Source organism: Zootoca vivipara, chromosome 14 (assembly GCF_963506605.1).
Source record: "Zootoca vivipara chromosome 14, rZooViv1.1, whole genome shotgun sequence".
In the NCBI taxonomy this organism is placed as follows: Eukaryota; Metazoa; Chordata; class Lepidosauria; order Squamata; family Lacertidae; genus Zootoca; species Zootoca vivipara.
Window position 1 is genome coordinate 52,118,917 of NC_083289.1, and position 15,281 is coordinate 52,134,197.

The following is a 15,281-nucleotide window of genomic DNA, read 5'->3' on the forward strand; positions in this document are numbered from 1 at the left end:
TACGTCTTATAAAATGACTACGTCTTAAAATAGGGGAAACACGGTATTACACACACCGTCACTTTTGTCGCTGCATCCGGAAGTTCCTTTATCTTTTCAGTCACAAATTGCTTTCAGTGCTTCTGCTTGTTCTTTTGGTGGTACAGGTGCCTTTTAATATATTTTAACTGCCACTAGTTTTTACATATGCTTCCCCCAAGCTCATTTGCTTATATTTGTAGCTGTTTAACAGTCAGCAGTGGTGCAATATGTGCTATGCATCCTAATCCCAGTTTATGGGAGCCTCTGCATGACTTTTTCCCAGTTGCTAAGGGTGTATTACAGACACGATGCTGTAAAGTTTTAATACTGTGAGGGGTTTTCATCAAGAAGCCTAACAGGAACTTGTTTTTATAATGTGTGCCTGTTACCTTGCTGTGTCCTCAGTTTGTTCACTGGTTCTGTTGAGAACAGAATGCTTTAATAAGACCAATAGCGCCCATTGCCCTAGATGTGCAGGTAGCCTGAGATTTCATAACGTTTGCTATTTGTTGCCGAAGAAGGTAGTTTAGCAAGTCCAAATCTCGGAGGACTAATCGCTTGCTGCCTGGACGACTTGACCTGACACAGCGCTTTTCCTTCAGTGCCATTCAGCCAAGAGCTTGTCCGCACTTCTTCTTGTCCTGCTGCCACCCCCCAGGGAAAACTGCTCTTTAGCATTCCGTCGGAGAAAACGGCAATTCGGGTTTTCTCTGGATTGACGTCTGCTCTGATTTAACACTAAGGAGTGAGCGTTCCCTGGGAAAGGAGTGTGGAGCAGAGGGGAAACCACTCGGACCCATGGCTAGAAAGTGTAGGTCAAGGGGTCAATCGCTTGGACCAGTGCTTTCTAGACACAGGACATGTGGAAGTGTGGATGAGCCCTAAGCAAAAGGTAAACATAGTATTAGGGAGACTGTCAGGGCTGGGCGATGGGCAGCAGTTTGGAGCCAGGAGTCCAGAGTCAGCTGTGAGCCTTCAGAAGAGAAGATTAACCAAGGCAGTAGGACCACAGAACAAGCCAGGAGTCATGGCCAAAGACCAGGGCCAGAAATTGCTGCCATCAACATTTTATATGCCTCGCTCTGTTGGCATTTTTGCCTCTTCTTCAGTTTCAATTGCTTGTTGTTACTGCTTCACCCGCAACAAGGCAATAAAAGCTGAATGGTCCAGAAAGGTTGATCTGTGCAGGCTGGCCATCCTTGTTTATTGCTAATACTCACTTTCCAGCTATTCTTCTTCAGCTGCAGGATTTTGACTGTTCCTATTCTTTTCCTGTTATCAATTCCCCCCTTCCCCAAATAGATCCAGGAATAAGCTGATTTGACTCTGAAAAAGTGGATTTCTTGAACAACCCATGCTGTTTCCAAAAGGAAGCCTCCCTCCCTGCCCTTCTCCTTTGTCTGACTGTGGTCATGGCCAGGCTCTAAGCTCTCATGGGGGTGGGGTAGGGTCTGTTCAGACCTTGAACAGTGCACTTGGCAAAAGCTGGTCAAAGGAACATCATAGGAGGGGTGTTGCCAGCTACCCCAAGCCCTGCCCTTGGTAGCCTTATAAGAAGCTGTTGCAAGAGAGAGACCGTGAGCAACATCATAGGAAGGGGGTTTCTCGCACAAGGTTGAAACTGTCAGGCTGCCTTGTTATCTTGTCAGAAGGTGGGAAGTTGTTAATGTAATTTTGCGATATTTATAGCACTGAAATGTTTTAAAATATTGATATATTTTGCTATTTTGTTTTTAATTATGGTATCATGAAATTGTTCTTGTGTCAATTTTAATTGTGACAATCATGTGATTTTGAGATATTTTCAAGTTTTCTTTCTTGTAAGATGCTGTGAACATGATTCTTTTTCTGGAAAAGCAGCATACAAACAAAATTATGAATGGCTGGCTGGATGGATGAAAAGTTAAAGTCCAACACTGAAAGGGAGCTTTTGCTTCAGCAAAGTGCAAAAGCCTTCCAAGGCTGACCAGATAGGTCCTGCTCTTGGCCCCAGCCTTCTGCCTATGCCCTTAAAGTGCCATTCCCTTATTTCATAGCCTTTGTTTGGTTTCTGCGATGGGGTATGTGTGATGGGAGTGAGTCTTCCAAATTTCAGGAGTATAACAAGCAGCACCCTCTGGCCTTGAAGGATTTTGAGTGGGGGGTGGTGATTGTTTGAAAGGCCTCCCCACCCCACCCCCCAGATCATCCTATGGGCTCTCCAGAGCACCATCGCCATTCAGTCCATTTTGAGTGGTAGCAGCAGCACCAAGGAGAGAAATAATGAGGAAGGAGAATTTCCTCCCCCTCTCTCTGTTGCCCTGTCATGCTTTAGAGCCCATCAGGGTTTCCAGAGCAGTGCCCTCTGAGACTGGAAGTCATTCCAAGAGACATCTGCACACACTACTGATTTCGAAAAAAAGAGTGGGAATGGGGACCCTTCTCTGGCCTAGATATTTAACTTAGGCTTTCTGGGGAGGGATTTTAAAAGCCCCCCCCTCTCCTTTGAATCATAGGATTGTAGAATTGGAAGGGACCTAGAGGGTCATCTAGTCCAACCCCCTGCAATGCAGGAATCCCGCCCAGAGCCATCTTTGAATGGGCTAGAGCCACCAAACTTCTGGTTCACAGCCAGATGCATTGGCCCATTGCACCAGAGGAGGACCTTTGAGTTGGCTTTTAAGAACCCTTGGAGTTCCTATGCAAGCCAACTTTGGACAAACTCTTGCAACACTCTAAGGCAACCAAAGGAAGAAGCAGAGGTGGCCAGTCATCTAATTCAGGTGGCAAAACATGGAAGATTCTTGGTGGGCACACCTGATTACATGGATAGCTCAGTCAGACTCTTAATATCAAGGTTGTGGGTTTGAACCCCACATGGGGCAGAACAACAACAACTCTGCATTGCTGGGGCTGGACTAGATGATCCTCATGGTGCCTTCCAACTCTACAATTCTATCATTCTATGACCCCTGTTTTCAGCCAGCGATGTGGATTTCACTTCACATCCTGATGTGACCTACAAATATACCCCAAGCAATCTTATTGGGAAATCATTTTTTTCTTGGGACTTGAATTTCATATCAAGTAGTGTCCATCCACAGTACGACGTTATGTTTTTGAAAACTGACAACTGAAAATGGGAGCTATTTCAGATAGTGTGAGCTGCAGCAAAGAGAGAGAAAGGGAGGGAGAGAACAAGTGCAGCCTGAGAAATGTATTCTAGGGCAGCTTACGCAAAATGAAAGATTAGCACTGTCTGTTCAGTATAATGGAGGCTTATTTAATAGCTTGACCTGTTGTGTCTGTTGTCACTGCAGCGAGGAGCTTCTCTGGGCTCTCTGTGTCAGGCAAGTGACAGTAATCCCCAGAGGAAGGCGAAGGGGGTGTTGACATTTTTATGGAATGTTTCCTATTCTGGGAGGAGGCTGGAAAAGGGCAACCAAATGGATCCAGCTTGTGAAACTCTCTTGTCCTTTTTATACAGTGCAAGAAGCCGTTTTGCCATTCAGCTTTCTTCTTTTCCTTAAAGGCTTAAGGGAGGAGCAGCCTTTGAAAAGGTTTAGTTTGATTGTCAAGAGGAGGATTGCTATTTAAATTTTAAAGGTACTCTGCGAACTTGCTCAATCCTTGGCTCCACGAGAAAGCAAATCTCCCCCCCTCCAACCACGTTTTTCTGTGCAAAGCAGAGTGCCCAGGAGATGAATAGGGTTCGTTTATATTAGTTTTCTGTTTAATCTCCTCTTCCTGCCAGATCTTTTATCTTCTACCAGGAGAAGGGAAGAAGAATAAATAAAGTATTCTACAGATGCAGCATATAAACAGAGCACAACCCTAAGCTGGTAGAGAGATTAATAGGCTCCATTGTTGAATCAAACTGTTCACTAGATCAAGTGCCTTGGGTTAAGCACTCTCGAATGGTGTTTACAGTTGAGGTTAATAGATGAAACCAAATTGCTCCGTGAAACAGACTGGTGACAATTAGGTCATTTAGCATTCTAGTTAGAATGTTGTTGTTGTTCTTGTTGCTGTTGTTGTTGTTGTTGCTGCTGCTCTTCTTCTTCTTCTTCTTCTTCTTCTTCTTCTTCTTCTTCTTCTTCTTCTTCTTCCTCCTCCTCCTCCTCCTCCTCCTCCTCCTCCTCCTCCTCCTCCTCCTCCTCCTCCTCCTCCCCTCCAAGCTATTTATTAATTTAGCCCGGCCTTAGTTTCTCTTCCCTATTCATTTTTGTTCGTTCTTTAGTCACCACACAACACACATAATTTTGATTCATAAGAGAACAACCATGAAAGACAAACAAATGGTGGTGAAAGGAGGGGTCTCCGCTATTATTGAGTGAGTGGGGATATGAACATCCTTGCTATATTCCACCTGTGATTCACATGGCATTGGGTCTCATCCAGCTCCTGCAGTCAACCAGTAGCTCTCCCATATTTTGCTGCTCAACACCCGTACTTGGATCGCAACTTAGCCACAGGGGCGTAGGAAGAGGGGGTGATGGGAGCCGGTAGGGCGCCATTGCGAGTGTCCCTGCCCCCAGAACATGTGCCACGCCCCTGCAGGTGGCGCGTCACGGCCCCAGAACACGCACCATGCCCATGCGGGCGGCGTGCTCCGCCCCCGGGATGCACACCAGCCCCGACCCCGCTCCCGTCTGCTCTCCGCCCCCGGTGCCAGAGCATGAAGCTCCGCCACTGCTTAGCCATGCTTTAAGTTTTTAATATGCATGTATGAAATGGGCTCCAGGATTTGATACAAAGGCCATGAGGAGAAAATCCATCTTGAGTCCTACATGAAGGGAGACATTGAATTTAATTCCATGAGTAGAACGTCCCTAAAATGTGGGGTCCATCAAAAATTATGCACACAACTCTCAGTTAGCACTAATAAGGGGTGGATTTGACATTGATAAGGTGAAGACTCTGACCTGTGTGAATGTGTAAGTATCTGGATTGCACCCAACTAAGTTTTACTCAGAATAGACCCACTGAAATTATGGACCTAAACTAGCCAGGAGTACCTGGAGTGCTCTGGTCCGTGGGGTCACGAAGAGTCGGACACGACTAAACGACTAAACAACAACAACAACAACAAACTAGCCACAGTCATTAATTTCAGTAGGTCTCTTCCCAAGCAGGAATAGCGTTGTTTCTTTGATTGTTTCTCTTCCAGCCGCTTTCCAGGGGTGTTTGGAAAACAGCATTTTGGTTCAGTGCTGTGATTTACTAGAGAATAACTTGGTCCAATAAATCCAGATAGCTTTGGTGCACACACATCATTGAATCACAGCTATCACAGATACAGTGAAATCTTTTGTCAGGCCAGCTTTTTTGTTGATGGCTTCCTGCAAGTTTCCAGGCTTCCTTGCACTCTTTGTCAAGTGACAGCCTCCCCTAATATTCCTGGTTCCCACTGTGCCAGAAATTGGACTTCCTCCCCCCCCCCAACCCTGTTACAATAAATATATTTTGAGAAGCAGCCTTCATAACTCAGCTGGCAGACTATCCTAGTGGAAGTTAACTTGTTCTTGTTCTTGCCAGCAAAGCTCTGAATTAGTGATGCTGGTGTGACATTTCCCCTGTATAGTTTCTCGTCATTATTGCACAGTCATTGACTTCACCCTAGCAACCATGAATTGCAGAAATAGAAGACTGTGATGCCTGGATGTGATGCCATTTTCTTTATATGGAATCTCTGAAGTTGCTTGATTATTATGAAACATGGATGAAACATGAAAAGAGCTGGTATTACCTGTCAGGGTTTGTTGCGACTACTCTTGAGTAACGACCGTCCACATACTTGTCTTTCAGACGTTTTTATTGGTGCACATTATTTACAGTGTAACGGATTACTCATATCATGTCTACCCGCTCGAGTCAGATTCCTGCACTAAACTCTTTCGCGTTTTCGACCAGCATAAAAGCCTCGGAACTGAGAACCGCCTCCCTTTCCTTCTCTTTCGCAGTTCCGGCGTCAGAGGTACTGGTCTTCTGTCTGCCCTACTCCTGTCCACTCTTTCCGCCTCTCTCTCTTCCTGCCTATGGAGCAGGGGCTCTCTAGTCTTGCCAGAGCCCTGGCACTCCTTCTCCGCTTCCTGACTCACCTCTTCAGACCCCTCGCTCTCATGACTGCTTGGAGACAGGCTGCTTCTGATGGGGGGGGGGGTTCTCTGTAATCCCTCCCCCTTACATTACCTTTTCACAAAATGCTACTTTACGTTTTCAAATCAGTTTAGTGCTGGGGCTCCAGAAGGTAAAGTAATTCCTTGGCCCTTTTTGTGAAGGTTCTGGGTGGCCTGAAGCATCTCCTGAAAATGTACTGCTACTGCAGAGAATGTTTGCCTCTTTTCACACCAGCCATTATACCCCCCACCCCCATGTGACAGTTTTGTGTTTTCATTTCGCCCCTGCTTTAAGATCTCTTCTCTTTCACAATGTGATCGCAGCAAGTCAGGACCATGTGGTGAAAATGAGGGTGTCAGGGGCAAAACTAGGCTTTATTTCACTTGGGTCAAAGACCCAGTTTGGCATTCCCCGCATATATTTGCTTGCGTGTGCGCGCGCGCGCGCGCGCACACACACACACACACACACACACACAGAGAGAGAGAGAGAGAGGCTGGGAGCCTCAATGTTACCCCTCTGGAGGCTTCAACTGGGACAAAAAACCTGGCTAGCCCCCCTCTCTATGGCTCTGAGGATGTCACAACAGCATCCATGTGATCTCAGAATGTGAAGGTAATTGAAGCTTGCTTTTGTCAAAATTTCCTGAATAGAGAAATAGTTTTCTTCTGTTTGTGGTGATCCCTGAAATGTCACTGAAAGCGGAGAGTCCCTTCTGATGCTGATGAAAGAAGTTGTTTCTTCTTCCCACCTCTCAGGCATTGGCTATCTCCTCAGAGCAATGCCACCCTCAGATTTAAAGGAGGGCATTTCTCTTTCTCACATGTTTTACATTTTCATTCCTCTGCAGCAAACATTCTAATGCCATGCTGGAAATGAAGGAACTCAGCTTGTGAGACACAGAAATTGACAGTGAGGCAGCTTACATTGGTGGTGGGCAGAAGCTGGTAGATCAGGATCTACTGGCAAATCTCTGGGTGATTTGCAGTAGATCAGCAAGGACTTCTGACTCCCAATTGTTTAGCAATAGCAATAACAGGACAACTTTCACCACCTAAATTAGGTTAGTGAAATGAAGGAAGTTAACAATGAATTTTTTTTGTGTAAAATTATTGTGAGCTCACTCCAAATTCCTAAGCTCTGAATGTGCTCCGTGGCACCCTGTTCTAAAACTGTAATTCTATCACACCTGGCTCTAGTTGGTATATCTTGGGGTTTTAGTAAAGAAATACAAATCGGCTCCTGAACACCACAAACCCAGAAGTATGTGTTCCAGTTTGCAAACTGAACGTCCAATGCGGTTTCTGCTTGAGTGCAGGAAGCTCCAGCAGCCAATTGCAAGTCACACCTTGGTTTTCGAATGGTTTCGGGATTCGAACGGACTCCCAGAACAAATTAAGTTCGAGAACCAAGGTACCACTGTAAATAAAATTGACAAACCACCCCTGACTACACCACCAACACTATCTTTCTTTGAGAATACGTTCTCATGGATGTTTAGGTTAAATAACATACTCAAAGTATGTAACATGACACACACACACACACACACACACACACACACACACACACACACTTTGAGGCATGCAGAATCCCCAGGAAAATCTGCATTGAGGCTTGCAGCAGTGAGCTGATTTGGCTGAGGAAGTCACAGTTCTATACCTGCATGAAAGCTGAAGAGGGAGATATTCCAAGCTCACTGTGAATTTCATTAAAGGCCTTCAGCCAGAGCTGCTCCTGGGTGTGGCGCTGTGAGTGGGCTGCCAAACAGATGGGTTGAGAAATACACAGCCCATCTGTCCTTATCATGCTCATTTCCTCCTTTATTAAAATGCTAATGAATATAGTTTTTATTTATTACGCGGTGACATGTGCAGCATCCCTTTTCAGTGGAGAAATGCTCAATCTGCTTAAGCATGTGGTCTGAGGGGGAGAGGCTTCTACCTCTCCCAAACAGAAACTTCTCATCGCAGAAGTTCCTCACAAAGTTAAGAGACTGGCTGTTGAGTCTGAAACAGCTTTCACACCTGGTGGGAATAGGAAAGCAATCAGTTTTAAAGGGGGTAGGAAATAGAGGATATTTGAAAAGCTCATATAAATCTGTGATACATCCAAACTTTGATACCAATGAATGCATCTTGATAGTCCATTCCAAAAGGCACAGCTGAACTGTTGTTCATCAGTAAATATATACTGTATACATATATCTCAGTGATGGCCACCAATTTGGATGGCTTTAAAAGATTGGACAAATTCATGGTGGAGAAAGCTATCAATGACTGCTAGAAACAAAGCCTTATTAAAAAAACAAAACAGTTGAGGGAGTTGGGGGTGTTAAGCCTGGCGAAGAGGAGACTGAGAGGTGATAAGATAGCCATTTTTAACAATCTGAAGGGTTGTCACATTGAAGATGAAATACGCTTATTTTCTCCTGCTTCAGAGGGGAAGACTCAAAGCAATGAATTCATATTACAAGAAGGAGATTCCAGCTAAACATTAGGAATAACTTTCTGACAGTAAGAGCTGTTTCACAGTAGAATGGTCTCCCTCGCTAGGTTGTGGACTTTCCTTCACTGGAGGTTTGAAAGCAGAGGTTGGATAGCCATCTGTCAGGGATTCTTTGGCTGTGTTTCCTACAGTGCAGGGGGGTTGGACTAGAAGACCTTTGGTGTACCTTCCAACTCTACCATTCTATGATTCTGTGAGGGCTGTGCTCTGCCTCCATGCTCAAAAGTAGTATGCCTTTCTGAATACCAGTTACTGGAAACCCCCCCCCCCCCAGGGTGATGGGAGTGCTCTTATTTTCAGGTCTTGCTTCCGAGTTGGCCACGATGAGAACAGGATGCTGAACTAGATGGGCCTTGGGCGTGATCCAGCAGCCTCTTCTTATATTCTTAGGTTCTTACTATGCACAGTACCTAACAATGTGACACAAGAGCAGGTCCTTGCCCACACATGCACCACCTTTCAACGATGTTTCCATGATTCAAAGTGGTTGTTTCTTTTCAAAGAATGAATAAAGCAAATGCAGTTACAGCTGGAGGTGAGGGCTAAGGATTCATTCCGAAGACTTAAAGAAATAGTGGGTCTTTTGAGTGAAGATCAGAAGCAAGAGAGAAAGCGTTGGCATTAAGTTGGCATTCTGAGAATGAAATGACTATTTTAAGTAACAGTTCTGGGAGAGAGATTATGGGGAAAGATAACAAAAGGAGTTCTATTGCAGGATGCTTCCCACATAGGGTGACTGTAAGGGCAGCTTTTCACATTATGTTTTGAAAATGCAAGTGCTCTTATGACACACTTCCACGGTGAAAATGGTTTGAGTGTTGCTTGATAGGTGCAATCATCTTGTGCTGTTGGCTCTGAGTGCCTTTCTGCAGTTTGTGTGCGCAGAATTCTGGCCAGGTCAGGGTTGCATTGCAGGGCTGAGCAAAGGATGGCTGGCCCTGGCTTGGTTCGAGGGATATGTAGTTCTCTGAAAGCAAGAAATCTCTAACAGTAAATTTTCCACACCAACCTGCAATTCAAAGGATTATTTGGGGGAAGCAATTGCAGTTAAATGGCATATCGAACCATTATGGACAAAAATCCACTATGGAAAATCGCATGAAGCTATTACTATGGAGAAATACTGAACTTCTGTACCCCTTTCAGAATTGTGTTGTATGTGGAGGTTATGAACATGAAAGTCTGGTTCTTATACGGTATTGCATTTTCAGCTATGTTCAGACATGGGTATAACATGAAGGAGAGAGCTCATATCTTTAAGAGGTAATGTCAGAAAAAACCTTAAGAAGATTATGGTCCTTCAACTTGGAAAAGACTGCAGCTAAAGGGAGGACATGATAAAAGGTATATAAAATAATTACAAGGTGGATTAACAGGTTAATTTTAATTGGATGTTAATCTGTTCCTTTATGAAAATGTGTTCCTTGCTGCTGATGGTGTTGCTGTAAACATACGGTAGCTGTCCAAGCAAAGAATGAGAGAATGCTATTTTTTTTCCTGGAGAATAAATTATGTCTCTGTTGCTAATTCAATAGAACCTGTTACCTTGATTAAATATCCTGAAAGTATCCCTTTTATTAAGCTGCTTCTGTATTTATTTTAATAAGTTAATCAGTTGATTAATTGGTTGAAAGTGAGACTATTCATTGACTAACAGTCCAACTCTAAGAGCATTTACTTGAAAGCAAGGGCCATTGATTTGAATTGAACTTGCTTATTCTCAGCAAATAGGGGTGGGGAGAATGGTGTTTTCTCCAGATATTTCAGATCCTTCTCTTGCCTTTATCTTCATAGTAATCAATGAGGCTAAATAGTTTGAGGCCAAGTGTCCTGGATTAATGCTTCTAGGGACTGAGAAACCTTTGATCAGTTGATAGCCCTAATTTGGAAAGTATAAATAGGTTTCACTGTTCCATTTTGAATACTTCCATGCAGGGTGCTTTGCTCAGCATAATGGTGTGGTTGAAATAGAAGGCTTGACAAATCAATGAAAGATGGAAATAGCAATAGCAAGTGGAAGAAAGATGATCCATAAGGAATGGACTTCTCTGTTGTTGACTACTTGTGGGTCATCCAGATCTGACTATTTGCTATACTAGTCAAATGCTGATGTAATTATTCTGCTTCCCTCCACCAGACTCTCCATGGAAAGTGCACCTCTCAGACATTGATCCAAAGATGACCAGCATCACTGTGAGCGGCTTAACTCCCGCCCGCACCTACCAATTCAGAGTGTGTGCCGTGAACCGAGTGGGCAAGGGCCAGTACAGCATAGAAACCAGCAGGTACCATGGAACAAAACCCCTCTGTGATCATTAAGTGACCATTGCTCTGGGTATAAGTATGCTTGTGAAAACAAGGACCACTATGTTAGATATGATCAACGTATTTTGACCTTTCTAGTCATTGCTCCTCTTAAGCCACTGAAAACTGTGACCAGAAAACCCATACTGTATTCTGAAATCAAAATAATTTAAGTACAAAATATAGCTCCATGACACATTTTTTTGAGGTGGTTATAAACATGATGGGGGAGTCTAAAGGTTTTGAGAAGCACACAGAGACTGGGTGACCTGAGTGTTCAAGACCATTCCTTCGCTTTTGGAAACTTCACCCCCACCCGTCACTTTCTAAACCTTTTGGGCAGATGTTATGTTCTTGTAAATTCTTCAAAGCTCCCCCACCCCTGTGCCGAGTGCTAGGAGACAATCAGGGATGCTGAGACCAGCCACTTAAGCCTTTACTTGTCAAGATGAGCATTGAATGAGTAGGGATCTAGAAAACTCCCCACCCCCCGTTTTGGTAAACTGCGCAATGATTATAACATTTCCTTTGGACATTGATCTGTCCCACAAAACATAAAGGGGGAGCGCACTTCCACCTTTGGTTTCCAATGCATTAATCTTTTGTTGAACCCAAAATTTAGAGGGCTTTGAAATGCAGAGAATTGGAGTGGGGGAGGTGGGTATATTATCTGGTGGGTGGGGAAATTTGAAGGAAATCATGCATTCTTGGCTGTTGTGTAAATTCATTCAGACATGCAATCATTTTGAGAGATCATGGCAAGCTGGGTGATTCAGACAAAATAAAGTTATCCCAGCAGCTGTCTCTCTTGTTGCTTGCTTAATTGGCTTTCTACTAGGTTGATTTGTTTCAGCTATTTCAACTACTGTAGACCTCTCAAAACAACGCTATATTGTCTTTAAGTGAAGACATCAGCTGAGGGTCTCTTTGCTATTTTCTTCCATGTCTGACTGCATGTAGATTGATGTTACCTGAAGAACCTCCAAGTGCATCACCCAAAAATATTGTGGCTAGCGGGCGGACTAATCAGTCTATCATGGTTCAGTGGCAACCCCCTCCTGAAAGTGAGCACAATGGGGTTCTCCATGGCTACATCCTACGGTAAGTGGACTTCACCTGCCCTAAAATGTCTGAAGTCTGTCTAAGCTATGAATAAAAGTGATTATGAACTATGTCTCATTGTGACATCTGGCAAACAAGAATTTGAAGAAGGTATATTGATGGATCATCCCCAGTGATTATCTTTAGAGATGACCTACATGTTTATCTGAGCCTGGCTTGGAAACTTCCTGGTTTCATGAAATGTTTCCTCCAAGGACAGGTGAGCTTCGATGTCCCACCCTCACTTCTTGAGCCTGGATCAATTCCTGGACTGGAAAAAGTTCCTAGCTTCCCTCTATGTCCTCCCTGCCAGCCCCAAAAGCACCCACCAAAGGTTCTACTCCTCCTCCAACAGAGGTCTTACTCTTCCCCTAACACCTCACTGAATACTTGCAGTATGAGTAAGGTAAAGGTAAAGGGACCCCTGACCGTTAGGTCCAGTCGCGGACATCTCTGGGGTTGCAGCGCTCATCTCGCTTTACTGGCTGAGGGAGCCGGCGTACAGCTTCTGGGTCATGTGGCCAGCATGACAAAGCCGCTTCTGGCAAACCAGAGCAACACACGGAAATGCTGTTTACCTTCCCGCTGGAGAGATACCTATTTATCTACTTGCATTTTGACGTGCTTTCGAACTGTTAGATTGGCAGGAGCAGGGTCTGAGCAGCGGGAGCTCACCCCATTGCGGGGATTTGAACCACTGACCTTCTGATAGGCAAGCCCTAGGCTCTGTGGTTTAACCCACAGTGCCACATATGAGTACATATGTACCATACCAGCTTTTCCCAACCTGGTCTCCTCCAGTTTGGACTCCAGGTTGGAGTGCATCAATCCCAGCCAAAGCGGTCGATGATCAGAGCTGATTGCAGTTGTAGTCCAACATCTGGAGGCCACTAGGCTGGGGAAGGTTACCCTGCTCACCATGCCGCAGGGACAGTATGGGGTAGCAGCAGATTACCTGGCCCCTTCAAGCATGGCCAGTGACCTGGGATGATGGGAGTTGGAATTCGGCAACATCTGGAGGGCCACAAGTTCCCCACACTTGAGCTAGAGTGCTGGGAAATAGATGGGAGAAACCCTGGACACAAAACTCACTTGGTGATCTTGGGCCTATCGCTACCTCTTAAGATTATGATAAGGATCAAAGGTGGGGACATCGCCCAGAGTCAGGATATAAAATAATTATTATTGTCATTAGATGGGGCAGGTTTTTGCTCTGAGGAATGTATTGTTGATTAAGCAGAAACTCTATTAAAATGGTTTTACAAAGCTGGAAATGCCAGACTTTGTTGTATTAAGCATAGTCTGGAAAGAAGGTATTCATTGCTACTTTAGAAACCTGTGAGTCATGTGCTCTGCAACAATGGCACCTGAGGAAATGTACCTAAATACCTAAAGCACATAATTGAAATGACTCGTGATCGCACATTCACTTTCAGTGGCTGTAGTCATACTACTTCCCACTTTGATTACCATAATTGCTCATAGTTCAGCCTTTTCAACAGCAATAAGAACATAGGAAGTGCCCTGCTGGATCTTGCTAATGGCCCACCTAGTCCTATCCTGTTCTCACAGAGGCCAGTCACATGCTTGTATGAAACCAGGAAGCAGAATTTGAGCATTCTCCCTAATTTCAATTTCCAGCGGCTCTCATTCAGAAACCTTGCTGCCTCCAACTGTCATCATGGATAGTAGCCTTCTATTTTTTGGATGAAACATTCTCTTGACCCTCATGGTACCTTTCCTCATCTGCAGTATACACTCCAGTTGAACTTCTCATATTGAGTTTTTTTAAACAACAACAACAACAACTCTCAAACATTTTGGAGTGATTTGATCCTCTTGAGTTTGCCTTTTCTCATTTTGGGGAAAGCTTCCTTTTTTTGAAATCAAATGTGAGCATTGTGGTTTTTCTTGGCCAGGCATCCCCAAACTGCGGCCCTCCAGATGTTTTGGCCTACAACTCCCATGATCCCTAGCTAACAGGACCAGTGGTCAGGGATGATGGGAATTGTAGTCCAAAACATCTGGAGGGCCAAAGTTTGGAGATGCCTGTTCTTGGCAGTTGACCATTTACATGCACATTTAATTTGATAGCACTATGGTCACTGCAATGCTAATAGTTTGGACCAGATCCTGGGCAACACTCAAGATTAAGTCTGGGGTTGCTGCCCCTCTGGTTGGTTACATGAACAGCTGCTTGAGGGCATAGTCATTTAGGGTATCTGGAGATTTTATTTCTTTGTTGTGACTGGAACACATACGTATCCAATCTGTTTGAAGAAGTCACCCATTTCTGCAACATTTCCTCTTTCAGATACTTATGGCTCATCCCCAGTACTAAATTACTCTTGGGCCCCGGTATCACCACCACAGCAATTCTATGGAGGTGTCTGTCCCTTTTGGGATTTCTATCTTGCTGAACTCAATGTCCTCTTTGATGTACAGAGGGCCACCACCTCTGGGATGTCCTTCCATGTCCCTCTTATAAAGTTTATATGCAGAGAAAATCCAACTCATCACCTCTCTTCCACCAGGTTTCCATTAAGCCCGCTATACCGCTGCTGTCCTGTAAGAGTGCTTCCGTTCTTATGTTCGTACGTTTCTGCCTGTGTGCTTATCATAACCCCCAGCAGATGCACACAGCTCATGGGACAGTGACCAGATGACTATTCTAACATTGGTTTTACTGGAGCAGTGAACGGTAGCCTCCACTGGCAAACCAAGGAGCCATGAACAGCTCATAGGAAATGTCCTACCAGGGTCTGGGTGTGGGACTGAGAAAACAGTTCCTGAAAGTGGGCTGTATCTTGTTGCAGAACTGGGTACATCTCATCTAGTCCAGCCCTCCTCTACTTGTTCCCTCTGGTAGCTGATTAGTGAGCCTTGCTTATTTGCTTACAGATTTGAAGCCTTGCCCTTTAACAACCCAAGCCTGTCCTTGAAAGAGATGCCGCAGGCAAGCATTGTCTGTTACTAGACTAACCTTTATTGATGAAAGAGCAGCGCCCCCCCCCAAGTCCGCTTTCTTTTCTGATTGCTTTCATTTTTGCTCCAGTGCAGGATGCGAGCTTCTTGTTGGTTTCTGGCAGCATCAACTGTCAGCAGCATTCCCCCACCCCACCCCTGGTTCCCAGCCGTAGTCTTCACTGAAGCATGCAGTTGGGAGTTGACACGCTATAGCTGTAAATTTAAACTTTGAGACTCGCAAGGTGTTGCATGCCTGTCAGGCATAGATGTTGTCAGGCCCA

General features: G+C 44.7%; 1 protein-coding gene across 4 annotated transcripts in view; it reads left to right on the plus strand.

Annotated features, from left to right (window-relative positions):
- Positions 1-15,281, plus strand: part of SDK1 (sidekick cell adhesion molecule 1) — a 584,684-nt gene that overhangs the window by 394,932 nt on the left and 174,471 nt on the right. For all 4 annotated transcript variants that reach the window (XM_035130977.2, XM_035130978.2, XM_035130979.2 and 1 more), the window contains exons 15-16: positions 10,766-10,913; positions 11,893-12,033. In XM_035130977.2, the coding sequence (XP_034986868.2) occupies positions 10,766-10,913; positions 11,893-12,033 (289 nt within the window). The remainder of the gene's footprint in view (positions 1-10,765; positions 10,914-11,892; positions 12,034-15,281) is intronic.